The 20209-nt window shown below is 37.5% G+C and overlaps 2 protein-coding genes across 3 annotated transcripts in view; one reads left to right on the forward strand and one right to left on the reverse strand.

The window, feature by feature from the left end:
- LOC145668068 (protein Loquacious-like) overlaps window positions 1-17511 on the reverse strand; it is a 136959-nt gene extending 119448 nt beyond the window's left edge. The window contains exon 1 of the mRNA XM_081735571.1: window positions 17492-17511. Coding sequence (XP_081591697.1) covers window positions 17492-17496 — 5 coding nt within the window. The 5' untranslated portion in view covers window positions 17497-17511. The remainder of the gene's footprint in view (window positions 1-17491) is intronic.
- A 2004-nt stretch (window positions 17512-19515) lies between these two features.
- mdlc (RING finger protein mdlc) overlaps window positions 19516-20209 on the forward strand; it is a 54496-nt gene continuing 53802 nt past the window's right edge. The window contains exon 1 of one of the 2 annotated variants that reach the window (XM_081735577.1): window positions 19516-19723. In XM_081735577.1, coding sequence (XP_081591703.1) covers window positions 19624-19723 — 100 coding nt within the window. In that variant the 5' untranslated portion in view covers window positions 19516-19623. The remainder of the gene's footprint in view (window positions 19724-20209) is intronic. The other variant, XM_081735576.1, reaches the window with a different exon arrangement.

Here is a 20209-nt window from a genome sequence, read left to right on the forward strand (position 1 = left end):
CTTCCTATTCCGTGTCTTCAACCTCCAGCACCAGACTTCCTCCTGAAATTAATTTCATGTGCATGCAAAACTGCTGAATGTACGCGCTGCAAATGTAGGAGTGTTGGTCTTCGATGCACAAGTATTTGTACCTACTGCCATGTCCGGCAATCTGGAAATTCATATATTACTGATTCTGATACAGACAATTTAGATGATGAGCTTAATGATGAAACAAATGTGCGTTCTCAGAAAGAACCAAACGTTAAACGATTTAAGCTGACTAATCATTAGTGTTCAGAAATCACAGACAGTATTTGTTATTGTTGATAGCATAGTGATCATCGCTGAGATGAGGACTTTTTATTACGTTATTAAATTTATAGTAAAGACTTGGTGTGCAAGATTTCGTGACTTCAACAGTTATGTGCAAAGTAAACTGTTAGCTAGACTAGGCATGTCGACGACCGCTAACGTTTTTTGAATGTGAATTGCTTATTTGTAACATGTTATGAAAAACGTTCTAATTCAGCTACTAATGGGCCTATCAGCATGAAACAAAATTATAATCTTTGCAAACTAAGTGCTCTACTCAACAATATTAAAGAAAAGTCATAAATCACTTTAGTTGTGTCCGTATGAAAGCACAAACTGTGTTGAATAGCAAAATATATCAGGTAATTTTAGCTTTAAAGTTTTCTTACATAGAAAATAATAATCATATGAATATGAAAATGTAGTTTATAATAGCTACATGAATGCTGTTTAATATGGTGTTTACCGGATGTTAATATGTTATGTAGTTTAGGAGCAGGGTGTCTTTATCTCAAACCCTATGTACCTAACATATGCCTTGGCGGCCATATTAGATTAGCCGCCATATTGGATGACGCAGGCATGGGAGGGGCGGAGACTTTTAATATGTTATTACATTCACATCAAGGAATCTGTGGACGAAGTTTCAGGAATTCAACAATTATGTCCGGGTTCAGCTCTTAGCTAGCCTGGACTACAGGTAAAAGCCGGGATAGTATCTAATTTACAGGCCTCAGGCAGCTTCTTTCCTTATCCGTTCCTTATTTCCCTCCCTCATACCATGATTGTGTGCTCGCCGAGGATGTCATCCCTCCAATGTGACGTGCTTAACGCCATAGATGCCGGCAATGGCCAAGACTTGTATCAATAAATAAATATTGACGAGCGAGCGCTAGCAAGCGAAGACGGGTTAGAACGCCGCAATGCACGTTGTATTCGTCCATTCTAATTAATACCAAATAGTAACTGCAAAATTTTCTATTCCGCACACGGCATTTCCAGTCTACTCAGTTCGCAAATTACTCACATATCAATATCAATTATCTTTCCGCAACATGAACTCATTCCACCTATAAACATTGTGTTTTTACGTAGTTTTGGTCCCCCGAAATTCTACAGAACCCGAGAAATATATTACATACTTCTTTCGTAAATTTTGCAAATTCAGACTCATAAAATAGGACATCATCGTTTTCTACACGCAGTAAACGTTATATAATTTTTAAAAATTAGTAGTACAGTCCTCTTTCACACGCTGTCATTCATTTTAATCATAAATTACTGTTTTTATGTTTATGTATTCTACACCTGCATCCATTTATCTAACGCCGTAACTTCGATTTTTTTTTCTTGGGAGGGGGGTAAGCATTAATACCCGTATTTGGTGCTCTTAGAAAAAAGTTGTTTCTCTAATTCTTGGGCTCCCTTTCCATCTTTCTCTTACTCTTTATGGGCCCGGGTCGTTAGTTACACCTCTGGGCCCGTTCCATACATGACAAATGAATTAAGGGGACAATATTGACAAATATCAAAGCCATACGAATAAACATTATTTCTAGGGCCCCTAATAGTAAACTTTTTATTCAAATGGGCCCACGACTCATTTTTGTTTTATTTACCTTTTATGTGTTGTTTTGTTTACGTAATATAGTGGACATATTCGATGCTTCATTTATAATTTCATGTTCATATCGTATACGGAGTAAGAAAATTTTGTCTTAAAATGGGTTCCCTCGAACGGCGGGGAGCTTCCTTGGGGAAGCATTTGCCCCCTCCCTCCTCAAGTTATGGCCCTGTCACTTTTCACATACTAGGCTGGTAGCCAGCCCAAAAATCTAAGGGAAGCCCGGTAGAAGTTTGAGAGGGGGTCCCGACCAAACGTATTATAGTTAATCATCATATTATAGCTCAGCGCACAAATTTTCCGGTCGCCAAGTAGCCCGCGTTCAGTAGGAATGGTTTCTGCCTGAACTCACAGTGCACCGCATTTTCTGTTTCGTAAGAAAATAATTGTCACTGCGTGAGAGAAAACACGGAATGTGAAGTCTTTCTTTGTCAAACCAAAGGCCGTTTGGGGGGGGGGGGGCGGAACTTCTCAATTTGTACTTGAGAGATACTGGCGACCATTATTTTTGGATCGGCGAGTGCGTCTGACTTTGGCATTTTGCACCCTGTTATACTTCATTTGCAAGCGTACTGTGAAAATTTTAGGGGACCAGTAAAAATTTAGATTACTTTATTAACAGATAATCATTTTTAAACATATTTTCTTTACCGGTCTGTTACTCTAGTATAAAATTAATAAGTAGACACCAAATCAGTTGCAAACACTGCTCAACTTACTATCACATTTAGTGACGTCATATTGTGTGGTGCTCTGGATTTGTCAACCTAAGATCTCCCAAAGATCAAGTGCGAGGTTATAAAGTGTAAGTGATAATGTTTAAAGGAGTCGTTCTCAGCCGTTTACCTGGCGTATCCTTCTTAAACCCTGTATACTTCTCCCTAACCTTCCTCCCACTCATCGGACATATGTGCTTTTTTTTGTCTGATTTCAGATTCAGCACTGAAATCTCAAGTCTTGAATAATAATAATAATAATAATAATAATAATAATAATAATAATAATAATAATAATAATAATAATAATAATAATAATAATAATAATAATAACGATAATGCAATCATAACAATATTTTCATCTTTAGTTACCTCGTAGCTATATGATTAGCACAGATGTCTTCGGCGCGAGAAACCTGACATTGATTTTCGGCGAGAACTTATGTACTTAGGAATTTACGTTAAGCTGTAGTTTAACGTCTCATATAGCTTTGCTGCTGAACAGGACTCCAAACGTCAAACCACTCGCCTTGTTTTCATCTGTTTATATTTATTAAGTGTTTAATTACTTAAAAGTCTCGAATGGGGGTACAAGAAAGACAAAATGTCAAACAAAAATCAGTCAGCTTGTTGTCTGTCGCTTGTTCTTCAAGTTCCCTTCAGAAGGCTGGCCCTCCGGAATTGTTGGTTTAAAGTCTAAGGCGATGTAAAGTTGTCCCTGGTATCTTCATTCTAAAGAAAAGCGGGATTAACTTTACATTGTTTGGAATTATATCGTGACTATATTGTTAATGTGAGCGTCTTTGGCCCAGGAAATCCGGATTCGATTTCCGGCGTAATCCCATATGGTTCGGATTCCAAGTGAAGCAGTAGGTCCATGTTTCATTATAACCTTGGTGTTGCAAGGGATGGTAAACTCCAATGAAATATAATGCAATTTACTTTGTACACTCTGGTTGGTATCCTTATATGGTTCATAAAGAATGCTAGCTAATAATGGCCATCTAGTTCAAGTTGGTAGGCATTTGCAATTGAACCGAGCATGGCTTATCATTAACGGCACTACAACGCTTTTTGCAGCAAAATACTTCTAAACCAAACCTACTTTTGGATGCAAATAAAGACGAACTGGAGCATGTAATGTAAAGTTAATCTGAGAAACATTTTTGTTAATGGTAAAAGTAACAAAAGGCCAAGACGTGCTCAAGAAATCAAAGTTCTGTACGTAATTTTGAAATCAAAAGAAGGTGTTGCATAACAAAGTGCACGATTTCTGCAAAAGCCAGTATAGTCATTGTGAGCATCATCTGCTAATATTGTCTCTGTGATCTAATAAAAATGTTAAAATTGTAGGCCATAATAACGTTCATGTCAAGTGCGTTTTATAACACTTTTATTTGGACGGAGACTTATTTAAGGATAATTTATATGTACGTAAGAAGTGAACATAAATCAAGAATTATAATGCAAAATATTTCAGAAGTAATAATATTGATAATCTGCTCTCTCTCTTTTTAAACACACACACACACAAAACAGAGAAACGAAAGCAATACGCATAGTAGTAGGTTGAACTTGAATCTTTGACGTCATCCGTACGTGGCCAATAAAAGTGCTACCGTGGGCGTCACTTCGGGGGGGCAGGGAGGGGCATTTCCCCCCTGTGTTTGAGATTTATATAGATTTTATCAATAGAGTAGTAGTAAATGAGTGAAAAACGCGAAATTCTACTTATATCAAAGGCTTTTGCCCCCCCCCCCCGCAAGCAAAATCTGAAATGACGCTCCTGAGCTCTACTTCAGCCATGTATTGGATGAACGTCTTGGAATCTACGAAAGTGCTGGGAGTTCTTGTGCTGACATAACCAGAGCAACAGCACATGACGTCAATTAATCGACGTCGACCATACTCAAGACACCGCATGGACAACGTTGCACATAGTACGAACTACTCGCAAAACCAAAGTAGGCGAATCACTTATCGACAATTTTCGCATTTACTACTGTCTTAAAATGGGAAGTTTATTAAGTGACATGAGTTCCCACCTATATCTATGTTCTCTTGTGGGATTACATGCACGACATTTATTAATGGATTTATAAAGAAAAAATGAACTCACCGGTTCAGCACCCACAATATTGCATTATTTATGAACTGCACACTGAGAAAAATCCCTTCTCCGGACGGCGGTATATTGTACAAATATACGGAATCCTATTGCTTACTACAGAAAGCAGTCTGGATAATACGTTATCCATAGCTACATACGCGCTGCCCTTAGATGTTACATCATGCCATTGCAGGATGTCTGACATCTAATAGTTTTCTGTATATCACATGCATATACTTATGTTACATTCTTCAACTATATGTTATATACGTCCGTTTGTATGTGAGATCCTGACCGCCTATATTGTTTCATACGGAAAGTGCGTATAGATGGAACACTTATACAGAAAGTATTATAAAACATGCGTTTTCAGTTATACGTCTGCTGTACGTTAAGTCCAAAAACTACAGGAATTACGCATGTAACCCACCATTTTAAGTACGTTACCTACAATTTTTTTTCTCAGTATGTGCTTTGAAAACTAGCCATATGTGAGATTACGGGGAGAAAGCATTTTTTGTTGATAATCATTGCTGTTTTCTTAAATGTTTGTGAGGTTAATCTACCTTAAGCCAAACTTACCATTAACTAAAGAGTTTCAAACGGTATTGCTGAGCGTGAGCAATCGCTAATGCTCTCGCCTTTGGTCCTGGGCTCGATTTCCGGCAGGGTCAGTCGGTCGAAAAGGTGTAACAGCTTTTTCAGGTCAGCTATCCTAAATGAGGTTTTTCCTGGGATTTCCTCATTTACACCAGAAAAATCCCGGGACAATATCTAATTTACTCGCCCCAGTCTGCTTCTTTCCTTATCCGTTCCTTATATCCCACCTAGTGTTGCCACGAGGCGAGACTTCAGCTGTCTCGTCTCGTTTCGTGCAAAGTATGTCTCGTCTCGAAAAATTGTGCTCGTCCCGTCTTGTGTCTCGTCTCGAGAGGTCTGTCCCGTCTAGTCTCGTTTGTCTCGTAAAAAAATATAGCAGCATACCATGGGAACGAAAATAAAATGTAGCAGGCTGCACCCTGCTAATCAAAATACAACTAAATTATTACCCAGAACACACAAGATAAGAAATGTCACCGCGAAGCCTTCACCTCGGTTCGATCCCGGTTAGTGCCATGTGAACTTTGTGGTGGACAAACTCGAATATGTGGGGGGGCCGCGGTGGCTGAGCGGTAGAACGTTCACCTCTGGTGCTTGGGGTCTCGGGTTCGATCCCAGCCCCCGCCAAGTGAACTTTGTGGTGGACAAACACCGTGTGCGTGGGTTTTCTCGGGGTTCTCCCGTTTCCTCCCACTTTCTTCGTTCCACCATTTCATTCATTACTCATCATGACCGTCTCTTTTAGCCTAACCGGCATAATCATGCAACGTAAAACTCAAAAATTTCTCTTCATTTCATTTTTCGAATGTGTGCGTTTTCTCGAAGTTGTCCAGTATCCTACCACTTTCTTCATTCCAATAATTTTCCCATCATCATCCGTTCGGGGTGGGCCAATGTTGCCTAAAGGTCTTAAACATAAATACAAATAAGCTCACAAAGCTCGACCCTGGCTTCCTTTTTTTTACATTCTGAAACATTGAAATTTGTTTCACCAGTTTCAAGACAGGAATATACAGTAAATTGCTCATAGGTACGTCGAAGATGAAGACACTAATGTCAAATAATGTTTACACGACATGCAAAGTTCGATGTAAAGGTGTCACCATCCCCGACACTATCGTATACTATCAGCCCAGTTGCTTTATAGTGTCTGTATATATATATATATATACAGGTTTCACAGTGTATACGTTTCACAGTGTTAATTATACCAATCCAAAAACTACTTTCCGTTTTAGCATGTTTAGATTTGTTGCAATTTTTTAAAAAAAAGCTCGGAACGAAATAATTTTATTGAGTAATGGAAAGTATTTGATTGAAATTTTATGTTACTGCACAGTAAGCTCTACTTAAAGTGCCATAGTAATGGGAGCTCAACGACACATCGGACGAAAGAATGCTTGGGGCCAGTCTTCACCTCCATGGCACAAATCTGTTCCCGTAACCGCGGGGTGTGTGCCACTATATGGTGGTTGCCCCGTTTGTGTAACAAACTCATGACAGTACACCCAGATTAGCGAGTGGTCTAAAAAAAGTTGATTTTTGGGTGGCCATTTTGGATTAAAGTTTTTTTATTATCGTGATCTATTCGCATTCATACAACGTACATCTTCATACCAAGCCGAGCGGTCTGCGGCGATAGACTATCGGCTTGAAGGCCCCGGGTTGAGTCCCGGAAGGGTCATATGTATCGATTTTAACAGCATTTGTTTTTTCGTATTGTGTCAGGGGCGAAATCGTATGGGGTAAAAAGATTTCAGTCTGAAAAAATTGGGGAGAATATCCTCCCTAGGATACTTTCATGGGAGTAAGGAATTAGTAAAAATATAGGATATACATTTTATAGCAGGTTTAAATACATGGTTTGGGTATCCTATTTCTTTTCTGTTAATTATGTTCTTCAATTTTCAATTTTGATCATTCTCATAATATTTTCTGCTTTCAATGGAGTTCCATCAATATTATACCAAATGTTCTTTACACTCTGTAAGAAACCATTTCTGAAGATAATTCAGATCCTAATGAGTATTATTCACTAGGAAAGGGAAGTATTCCCTCCCTCTCAACATGGAAGCAGAGGGCAATTTCGCACTCTGGTCAAATCAAACATTTCCGCGTAACAAAACGAAGGCCCCCTGTAAAACCTCTTCACCTCCAGTGTTATTATGAGTATCATAAATTTGCTGAAAGCAAAAAATTTGAAGGGTTCGTCGATAATATCTTTGCTTTTTTTGTCCTTCGCCCGCCTTCCAAACGAAGAGGTGAATTTTACAACATGACTGCTGTTAATAAGCGAGCGATTGGTAAAATGGTAAAAGCGTTTTTATGTGTATGTGTGTGTGTGAGAGAGAGAGAGAGAGAGAGAAAGAGAGAGAGAGAAGACAAAATTTTAGTTCCAAGGTGACATACTTCAATTGCCGTTTTCGGTTCATTTCGGTTCATATAGCAAAAAGAATACCGCCACCAGAGAAGAAAGACAAGTGTAGTCTGTTCTGTTCTCTTCCGCCATCTCAGCCAGAACTGTCAACTACAGCCTATGATGAGTGTAGACCTTACCCAGTTTCCAAATTGAGTAGATGGTGGTGGTAGTTCGGTTTCTAGACCTTGTAAAAATCTTCCCTGTCTTTGATCATGTTTCCCTTGTTTGTCATCATTCTAGCCAGAAATGGAAAAAAAATTAGAATTCCTCAGTTTACAGCAAGGGGAATTGGGGACAAGACATTAAGAATGATATTCCTGGGAGCTCATGTATCACGATTGTTTCATTCAATAGACAGAGGACACTTTTCTATAAAGGCTTTTCAACATGTTTTCTCAAAAAGGGGATTTTCCTTTTCCAATCTATATGACCACTGGAAATTTCAATCTTGGCCATTCCCGCCAGCGTTTTCATTTTCAAAACACGAGACGAGACATTTCACGTGACGTCCCGTCTCGCCTCTTGTCTCTTCTCGTCTTCGAGACGAGACAAGTAGTTTGTCTCGTCTCGTGTCTCGTCTAAAAGGGGTCTGTCTCGTCTTGTTTACAAGACGAGACGAGACGAGATACGAGAAATGTCTTGTCTCGTGGCAACACTAATCCCCCCGTGATTTGTGCTCGCCGAGGATGTCATCCCTCCAACGTGACCATAGATGCCGGTAATGGCCATGACTTGTATCAATAAATAGATAAATCAGTACTGACGAGCGAGCGCTAGCAAGCGAAGTCGGGTTAGAAAGCCGCAATGCACGTTGTGTTCGTCCATTATAATTAATAGCAAATAGTAATTGCATTCCACACAAATTTTACATTCCACACTCGGCATTATCAGTCTCATTCGGTTCACAAATTATTCACATATAAATATCAATAATCTTTCCGCAAAATGAAGTCATTCCACCTATAAACATTGTGTTTTTACTAAGTTTTGGTCCCCCTTAATCCTACAGAACCTGAGAAATATACTACATACTTAGTAGAAATGTTTCGTAGGGTGGTAAAAAAATGACAACAGTTGATAAGAGATATCAAATGTTTATTGATTGATAATGACATAATCTATTGATATGATGTTATCTACTGTATCACAATCATGTGACTGATGCAAGAGGTTGATGAAATTGTGTTAGGAGTTTTTTCCTGGAGGTAGTTGAGTGACCTTTGTGGTCCTTCAAGACTGCCCTGGCCCCTCCAGGGACACATTGGATGACCCGCAGCTTTCTAATGGTTCGTAATATATAAAATATTACTCGTTGTTAAAAATATGGCACCTGAAGACTGCCCCTGGTTCCCAGAGACCAGCTATAGAAAATGACTTATACAAAAATGATCTCCCTTCTCCTCCTCCTGAATGATTTTAAAAAAATGAAATTATATTTATGTGAAATATTATAGAGAAGATGTTAGAGACCCTTTCCTTGGTTTGTGACGCCCCTGACCCTGCAGGGCTCATATTATTTATTCTTTCGTATCTTTTAGTCCCTCACATGTATAACATGTTCGAACAGTGTGTGAGAAATCTAAAATAGCCCTGAACCACTACAATAACCCCATATTGAAATGAGCCAATTATTGAATGGTAAAGTATGGAATCGAACCCGATAACCCTTTAGGGACCATACGAACAATATATGAACTTAGAAAAGCTCATAATACCTATTAGAAGAATCGAACCCAGGATTCTTCAGGGACCACCTATAGAAAAAATGACAACACATATGGACACTGGCATTGAACCCGAAGTCCGGTGTATAGCAAAAGGATTGGTAGGGGAGAAAAAAGGAATATGTGTATTTCATTTATTTACAATATTAAAAGCTCTTCGAGCAATTACGAGTTTATTAAATTTAATTAACTCCGATGCATAGCATAGTCGATTGTATTTTTATTCTTTCGTATCTTTTTCAATCTTTCGCTTCATTAAATTATTTCCCTCATAATTATTTGTACACTTTGTGTGAACTGATGAAGAGTTCCGAGACATTTAAATGTTATATTGCAGAGTAAAATGCTGGCACATCCGTCTTTGACGAACTGAAGGAACGAACTGAAGTTTTCGTGCGCTTTTGGAACCCGGATGAAGTGAACTTAGTACCATTAGATAAATTTTTTGACCGTTGATACATGACTAAACATCATGTGACCACGTCACGATGACTAATTATCAAACGAAACCGTCGACGCGTGAGTAAATAAAATTGCTAGGGTATTGACCTTGGTATGATTAGAGAAACCTAATGACACAGCGGTAACTAATTATGGGCGTTGACGTATGACTAAACAACATGCGACTATTACAGGACGCCAGGATAACTAATTATCAAACGAAAGCCCTCGATGCATGAATAAATAAAATTGCTAGAGTATGATTAGAGAAACATGATGACACAGCGATAACTAATCATGAGCATTGACACATGGGTAAACAACATGTGACCACGCCATGGTGAGTAATTATTAAAAGAAAACCACTGCTGTATTACTAAACAAGATTGCTTGTGTATTAACCAATAGAGAATTCTGTTAACACCGCGATAAGTAACCATTGTCACAAACACGTGACTTTAGTACGATTAGAGAAACTGTTGACGTAATAATAATAATAATAATAATAATAATAATAATAATAATAATAATAAACAAGATTCGTACAATCTTGCATTGAACTTTAAAATTATGTTGAGTATGCAATAGAAAAATGTTTTATTTATACTTGATGAACAATAATATTATTTTTAAGTCATAGATGTATTTTGAAATTAATATTTCTAAATGGGTGAACAAAAAAAATTGATGAAGTGAACAAAAAAATTATTATTGTTTTTGCTTAAGACATACAGAAGATGAGTGACCGGAACATGGCGTTATCGTGTTGTTTTAAGCAATCACATGTTTTCCTTACGAAAACTTGTTTTCGAAATAATATTTGCAATTTTAGTAATAGGTCGGTTTAAAATATCAAGTGATATGATATCATTGGTAATGTGAATGATCGGAACATGATATCATGTTGTTGTTTAAAAGATCACATGTTTTCCTTATGATTGTTGATTGTTTTCGAAAAAATATTTGAATAAATGTAGTAATAGAACTGTTTAAAGTACAATGTGATATGATAAAATGTTCTTTATATATGGGGTTTGAAGAGAAGTTGATCATAGTATCATCATGGAGACGTTTAAGAGTCAAGCAGAGAAAGAAATCGAGGTAGATTTTGATTCTTCGTTCGAACTACCGAAGAAGAAGTTAAAGTTTACAGAGGATTTTCCGGAATCGCCTGATACCATCATCGAAAAGGAGATTATCGATTTACGGAACGAGCCAGTAATAATCCCATCGTCTCCAGTGGGATCACCAGCTTCATCAAATGGCTTAACAGATGATCCAGTAGTAGTAGCAGTTCCATCATCATAACCACCACCACCAGATGGAGGAGTACTAAAATCCCTTCAATGAGATGGAGCTTAATGGACGGGAACGAATCACAAGATCTATTTCTCGAACTGGACGGACCAACATCAGCAGCTGTATTCCCAGAGGTTGAGGAATCAACATCACAAGATCTATTTCCCGAACTGGACGAACCAACATCTGCAGCTGTATTCCCAAAGTTTGAGGAATCAACATCACAAGATCTATTTGGAACTGGATGGACCAACATCTCAATAAAATTGGTATTTTTTAATAATTGTTCATAATGCTCACGAAACATGTGAAAGTTTACTTGAATATTCAAATGGTCCTTTCTATACGTGTCAAACACTTTACGTATCACACTATTATTGCTCATAACACACAACGCTTCCGCTTCAAGCGATAATTTGTTTACAAAAAGGCACCTGTGGCCAAATTGATTAAAATAGTTTAAGCTGCACCCTTGGCAAAGTAGCACAGAGTTCGGTTTCCAATTTATAATGCTGTTTTAACACATTTTCCGTCTACATTGTCACACTCGGACTCACGCTTTTCTTCTTCTTTTAACATCACTGATAAGTCTACTTGATATTTTCCCGGAAAACATCGAAAATCCGTTGGTGAAACAGTTGCTGGTGGTGTATCCGCTCTGCATTCCTCCTATTCTTCAAACAAACGAAGAATTTCTTCCTCTTCACTCTCCGTAAATAAATGAGATGTTGGTCCGTCCAGTTCCAAATAGATCTTGTGATGTTGATTCCTCAACCTCTGGGAATACAGCTGCTGATGTTGGTCCGTCCAGTTCGGGAAATAGATCTTGTGATGTTGATTCCTCAACCTCTGGGAATACAGCTGCTGATGTTGGTCCGTCCAGTTCGGGAAATAGATCTTGTGATGTCGATTCCTCAATCTCTGGGAATACAGCTGCTGATGTTGGTCCGTCCAGTTCGGGAAATAGATCTTGTGATGTTGATTCCTCAACCTCTGGGAATACAGCTGCTGATGTTGGTCCGTCCAGTTCGGGAAATAGATCTTGTGATGTTGATTCCTCAACCTCTGGGAATACAGCTGCTGATGTTGGTCCGTCCAGTTCGGGAAATAGATCTTGTGATTCGTTCCCGTCCATTAAGCTCCATCTCATTGAAGGGATTTTAGTACTCCTCCATCTGGTGGTGGTGGTTATGATGATGGAACTGCTACTACTACTGGATCATCTGTTAAGCCATTTGATGAAACTGGTGATCCCACTGGAGACGATGGGATTATTACTGGCTCGTCCCGTAAATCGATAATCTCCTTTTCGATTATGATATCAGGCAATTCCGGGGAATCCTCTGTAAACTTTAACTTCTTCTTCGGTGGTTCGAACGAAGAATCAAAATCTACCTCGATTTCTTTCTCTGCTTGACTCTTAAACGTCTCCATGATGATACTATGATCAACTTCTCTTCAAACCCCATATATAAAGAACATTTTATCATATCACATTGTATTTTAAACAGTTCTATTACTACATTTATTCAAATATTTTTCGAAAACAATCAACAATCATAAGGAAAACATGTGATATCTTAAACTACAACATGATATCACGTTCCGATCATTCACATTACCAATGATATCATATCACTTGATATTTTAAACCGTCCTATTACTAAAATTCCAAATATTATTTCGAAGACAACAAGTTTTCACAAGGAAAACATATGATTACTTAAAACAACACGATAACGCCATGTTCCGGTCACTCACATCTTCTGTATGTCTTAAGCAAAAACAATAATGTTGTTGTTCACTTCATCAAATTGTGTTGTTGTTCACCCATTTAGAAATATTAATTTCAAAATACATCTGACTTAAAAATAATATTATTGTTCATCAAGTATAAATAAAACATTTTTCTATTGCACACTCAACATCATTTCAAAGTTCAATGCAAGATTGTACCAATCTTGTTTATTATTATTATTATTATTATTATTACGTCAACAGTTTCTCTAATCGTACTAAAGTCATGTGTTTGTGACAATGGTTACTTATCGCGGTGTCAACAGAATTCTCTATTGGTTAATACACAAGCAATCTTGTTTAGTAATACAGCAGTGGTTTTCTTTTAATAATTACTCATCATGGCGTGGTCACATGTTGTTTACCCATGTGTCAATGTTCATGATTAGTTATCGCTGTGTCATCATGTTTCTCTAATCATACTAAGGTCAATACCCTAGCAATTTTATTTACTCATGCATCGAGGGCTTTCGTTTGATAATTAGTCATCGTGGCGTCCTGTAATAGTCGTATGTTGTTTAGTCATACGTCAACGCCCATAATTAGTTACCGCTGTGTCATTAGGTTTCTCTAATCATACCAAGGTCAATACCCTAGCAATTTTATTTACTCACGCGTCGACGGTTTCGTTTGATAATTAGTCATCGTGACGTGGTCACATGATGTTTAGTCATGTATCAACGGTCAACAAATTTATCTAATGGTACTAAGTTCACTTCATCCGGGTTCCAAAAGCGCACGAAAACATCAGTTCGTTCCTTCAGTTCGTCAAAGACGGATGTGCCAGCATTTTACTCTGCAATATAACATTTAAATGTCTCGGAACTCTTCATCAGTTCACACAAAGTGTACAAATAATTATGAGGGAAATAATTTAATGAAGCGAAAGATTGAAAAAGATACGAAAGAATAAAAATACAATCGACTATGCTATGCATCGGAGTTAATTAAATTTAATAAACTCGTAATTGCTCGAAGAGCTTTTAATATTGTAAATAAATGAAATACACCTATTCCTTTTTTCTCCCCTACCAATCCTTTTGCTATACACCGGACTTCGGGTTCAATGCCAGTGTCCATATATGTGTTGTCATTTTTTCTATAGGTGGTCCCTGAAGAATCCTGGGTTCGATTCTTCTAATAGGTATTATGAGCTTTTCTAAGTTCACATATTGTTCGTATGGTCCCTAAAGGGTTATCGGGTTCGATTCCATACTTTACCATTCAATAATTGGCTCATTTCAATATGGGGTTATTGTAGTGGTTCAGAGCAATTTTAGATTTCTCACACACTGTTCGAACATGTTATACATGTGAGGGACTAAAAGATACGAAAGAATAAATAATATGGGCCCTGCAGAGTCAAGGGCGTCACAAACCAAGGGAAGGGTCTCTAACATCTTCTCTATAATATTTCACATAAATATAATTTCATTTTTTTAAAATCATTCAGGAGGAGGAGAAGGGAGATCATTTTTGTATAAGTCATTTTCTATAGCTGGCCTCTGGGAACCAGGGGCAGTCTTCAGGTGCCATATTTTTAACAACGAGTAATATTTTATATATTACGAACCATTAGAAAGCTGCGGGTCATCCACTGGGTCCCTGGAGGGGCCAGGGCAGTCTTGAAGGACCATAAAGGTCATTCAACTACCTCCAGGAAAAAGACTCCAAGCATAATTTCATCAACCTCTTGCATCAGTCACATGATTGTTACACACTAGATAACATCATATCAATAGATTATGTCATTATCAATCAATAAACATTTGATATCTCTTATCTCTTATCAACTGTTGTCTTCTCTCTTACCACCCTACTAAACATTTCTACTATACTTCTTTCGCAAATTTTGCAAATTCAAACTCATAAAATAGGACAGCACCATCGTTTTCTACATACAGGAAACGTTATATAATTTTTAAAAATTAGTAGCACAGTCCTCTTTCACACGCAGTCATTCATTTTAATCATAAATTACTGATTTTATGCTTATGTATTCTACACCTGCATCCACTTATCCTGTGCCGTAACTTAGATTTTTCTTTGGAGGGGGTATGCATTAATACGCTTATTTTGTGCTCCTAGAAAAACGTTGTTTCTCTAATTCTTGGGCTCCCTCTTTCCATCTTTCTCTTACTCTTTATGGGCCCTCCGCACTGCAAGATCTGCCGGGTCGTTAGTTACACCTCTGGGCCCGTTCCATACATGATAAATGAATTAAGGGGACAATTTTGACAAATTTCAAAGCCATACGAATAAACATTATTTCTGAGGTCCGTAATAGTATTTTTTTTTTTTATTGAAGTGGGCCCACGGCTCATTTTTGTTTTATTTACCTTTTATGTGTTGTTTTGTTTATGCAATATAGTAGACATGTTCGATGCTTCATTTAGAATTTCATGTTCGTATCGTATACGGAGTAAGAAAATTTTGCCTTAAAATGGGTCTCCTCGAATGGCGGGAAGCTTCTCTGGGGAAGCAGTTGCCTCTTCCCTAATCAAGTTACGGCCCTGTCACATCCAGCCCAAAAATGTAGGGGAAGCCTAGTAGAAGTTTGGGGGGTCCCGATTCAAACGTATTATAGTTAATCATCATATTATAGTTAAGGGCAGAAAATTTCCGGTCTACAAGTCACCATTGGCGACTAGACATTTAGAGTGGCGACCAGTGTTGAGTAGGAATGGTTTCTGTCTGAACTCACAGAGCACCGCATTTTCTGTTTCGCAAGAAAATAATTGTCACTGCCTGAGAGAAAACACGGAATGTGAAGTCTTTCTTTGTCAAACCAAACGCCGTTTGGGGGGGGGGCATCTCAATTTGTAGCTGACAGATACTGGCGACCATTATTTTTGGATTGGCGAGTGCGTCTGACTTTGAGATTTTGCACCCTGTTATAGTTCATTTGCAAGCCTACCGTGAAAATTTTAGGGGGCCAGTAAAAATTTAGAGGGGCCTCGGCACCCTAGACCCCATGGATACGGGCCTGTCACATACTAATATGATGTAGACCTATCATTAATTTTTATGTCGATTTTGTATTGTGGATCTCCAAATTTTGTTGTGGCAACAAATCTTTCGCGGAGTACATCATCAAATTTCGCGTGTGGAGATGCTATGTTTTCATACAAATATATAAATATCTCTTTAAGTATATTACTTCATTAATAGATAATCATTTTTAAACATATTTTCTTTACCGATCTGTTACTCTAGTATAAAATTAATAAGTTGACACCAAATCAGTTGCAAACACTGCTCAACTTACTATCACATTTAGTGACGTCATATTGTGTGGTGCTCTGGTTTTGTCAACCTAAGATCTGCATACCTCCTGCCTTTCTTTCTGCTTCTAGCCAATGTTGCTAACTTGCTCTAATATAAAATTCACCAAAAAAAACTCCCTCAACATTTTAATAACTAATGATAAAATTATTTAGGAAAATACAGTTCTAAGTTAAATATATCATTTTGAACAGGCCTAATACAACAAGGAATGGAATTTTAAAAAAAATAGAATAGGAAAAAGAAACCTGGAGAAAACGGACATAATGTAATGGATAGAATTATCTCGTTACAACTAAATTCTCAAACTCAGGTGGGCAATTGCCCACTTTATCCCGTGTTGGGCATAGCCCCTCGAAACAAAATCCTAAAGGTCTTTAAGATTGCGAGGTGGGCAGATTTGAGACTTATTCTAGGGAAGGGAGATGAAACCTATATTACGGTAAGGGGCCGCAGTGGCTCAGTGGTTGAGCGTTCACCTCTGGTGCTTGGGGTCCCGAATTCAAACCCTGCTCCCGCGAAGTGAACTTTGTGGTGGACAAAAACACACTTTGTGGTAGGTTTATTCGGGGTTCTCCCGTTTCCTCCCACTTTCATCGTTCCACCATTTCATTTATTACTCATTATCAGAGTCTCCTTTAGCCCAGCCAGCACAACCGTGGGACATAACACTCGAAGATTTCATTTCACTTTTCAAAAATTTTCATATTAGTTTAGATGAGTTTGATTTCTGAGGTGAACATGTTGTAAAGTATATTATATATTAGGCGATGTAGTTGAAGTAGTAGTAGTAATACATATCCGCATTAAAATTCACTGCCGTGAACACATTCTGAAATCTGAATACATGCATATTTATAATTGGTATGTTTCCAATTAGGCATCAAAAATGATCTACGTTAAAATTTTGGTCACTTGTTTTATAATAATATAAATCAGTGCTGTCCAATTATAATGAGCCTGAATACCATAACCGTCTTTACTGGTAAGGTGGAGGGCCGCAGCTAATAATAATAATAATAATAATAATAATAATAATAATAATAATAATAATAATAATAATAATAATAATAATAATAATAATAATAATAATAATAATAATATTAATATTAATAATAATAATAATAATAATAATAATAATAATAATAATAATAATAATAATAATAATAATAATCAACTTACCACATTCAATCAATCGCACTCCAAAGAATCAATTCCTTCCATATCATCATCATCATCCCAACCTATCCCAACCCAACTTATACTTTTACCCGGGTTTTTCTGCTTTAAAAAACACGTTCATAACAATAGCCCTTTCTTTGCTCTTCAACACTTGACCACTCTTACGCTTAAAAGAGGTGCTGGCTATAATTTCTTCCATTTTGATATATTAACACACACTCACGCCACCTATGCACACACAGACGGCGCGGTTTTCTTCCCAGAACAGCACAGTAAATAAATGAACACAATCAAGAAAATGCCGAATGTTCAGAGACCACACTCCGCCACACACTGCACAATAGCAAAGACACAACAGAGAAGAATTTCGTCTGGAATCTGACATGAGTCATCTAGCGCGACAATAGACGATACAGTAGGTAAGCTATTGGCCCCACCCACCGCACCAAACTGTCTCCCTATTTTCTGGTGTAGTTTCTGAAACCAATGCTATTACGAAACCCAACAGAAATCACAGTCAGTTATGAACTCCCAAAGAAAGTTCAATGCACAAAAGATAAAAGAAATATGAAAAGCGTCCTGCAGCAATTCTCGCTGAAATTTCCTTCTCGACGACGAATACATAGGCCTATATATAATTAATAATCGAACTCAGATGTTCCGCGAAACACCTCTTGAATCAGTGTTTGGCCTAAGAAGTTTTACACTTAGCGTTTATATTTAACACAAATAAGTTAATAGTTTTGGAAAGATATGGATTATGGCTGTAGCTTGGTTAAATAATAATAATAATAATAATAATAATAATAATAATAATAATAATAATAATAATAATAATAATAATAATAATAATAATAATAATAAAAATAGACCTATTAAAACTGAAGTGCTTGAAAAAACATCCCGCAGACCATCCCCTGAAATTATTACTGCCTTTTTATTCAGAGTGCCCACGTGGATGAGTGGTTACGCTCGCCGCCTTGTAATCAAACTGTCCTGGTTCGATTCCCGGTGGGGAAGCAAGTTGTTCGAATCTCGCGTTAAGCTGCAACAACATTTCCGTTCTCTTTCCTTTCTTGATTAAAATATTTTTCTTTGGTTGAAATAGAAAAAAAGAAAGAAAAGGAGATGGAAGCAAAATTTTACTTTTTCTTGAAATCAGAAAGATTTCATTCTATTCTTTCTGGCCGTACTTTTATTCCGTTTTAGCTACCTTTTTTCGTACTTGAAATCAGTGGAAGTGACAATACTAACGAGCGCACGAATGTAGGTTGCCACTACGGTGAAATTTCTCGTCAGTTGGCAACGGTATCTTTGAGCAGACAGTTTCAGTCACGTGAAAATGCACCGGCAACGTTTTAGCAGCCGTTACGCTTATCATTTCTTCCCCCTTCTAGTTTGAAAAACAAAAACTAGCCATTAAGGCTAATTAAATACTTTATAAAGAAAAGAAAAGTTACGAAAATTATTTTTGTATCGTCGGTAAATATTTAACATTCTTTAAGATAAACTACAGTAGTGAAATCTGTTCTGTTAAGGGATAAGTACGCAGAAGTAAAAGCCCATAAGCAACCACAATACAGATTTAACTCTGGACCAGCTATAGCGACGAGCTATAGTGTGCCCTTCATGCGCAGACTTCGAGTGTACATCCTTGAAGTGTACACTTTGCACTTTTGGACACTACCAAGTGTCCCAGCAGAAGTTCGAAATGTTACTACAGGTGCAGCGTAAGAATTTATTTCACAACAATGCTATGAAATTAATGCCCATGAAAATAAACATGATGATCGAAATAGTTAATTGGCGTCACACAACAAAGGATCAAACGCGTGAGTCACCCGTAACTTTCAGCCTCCCGTACCGAAATGTTGAATGGTGAAATAGACCTCCATGGTCTGCGATACTTAGGTGTTTATTATATGCATTAGGTTGCTATCTGCATATTTTACGAAAACTACTCCTGAATGGGTTTTTTTGGAATAACCACTAGTTGTTCATAAAAGTTCACCAACCTGATAGGGAAAACTTTTGGATGTACTTGTTAACTATGGGAAACAAACGAAGGACGAAAATACACCACGAAAGTTTGTGGAGGTAAAGAAGAAAAATAACGTTGAAGTTAAGTAAAAATGTCAGACAGAAACGATAACGAGAAGAAAACATGCGTGTTCACATTCAAGAAACGTAAAGTGAACCACCAAGCATCTCGAAAGAGAAAGGGCGATAGTAGTAAGTTAATGCTTATTAACGCTTTGAGGATAGTAGTTCTTTTAGGCAAAACAATAATATATATTTTTTAGCCTTTGGGCCGCAGTGTCAGTCCAGTGCATTCACGATTAAAAACGTAAAAATTTTGTCATTTATGAGGAAATTGATTGTCACTTCTTAGAAAGTGTTTCTTAAGAATTCCTCGGTACACATTCACTTTAAAAGAACTTTTACCATTTTGCGTTTAAGTACTGCGTTAGGAAAGCCATAAAAACGTATAAAAAACAAACCATTTTGTGTAAAATACGAATGCTATCTAGCCGAGTCAGGGCAGGAGCACGTTAAGGGAATGCGTCCGTGGGTAGTAGATGCATCAGCAATGGTGGGTATGCATGTAAATGAGGATGTTGGTAAAAGGACTAGGTTAAGTTAGCTTCTTTCTTAACACGCTCACTGTAATTATTTACCTTTACGTTGCGATAGAGGACTTGAATCAGTACTCTGATA

The sequence above is a fragment of the Thermobia domestica genome, chromosome 13 (assembly GCF_964235325.1).
Source record: "Thermobia domestica chromosome 13, izTheDome1.hap1.1, whole genome shotgun sequence".
Lineage (NCBI taxonomy): Eukaryota > Metazoa > Arthropoda > Insecta > Zygentoma > Lepismatidae > Thermobia > Thermobia domestica.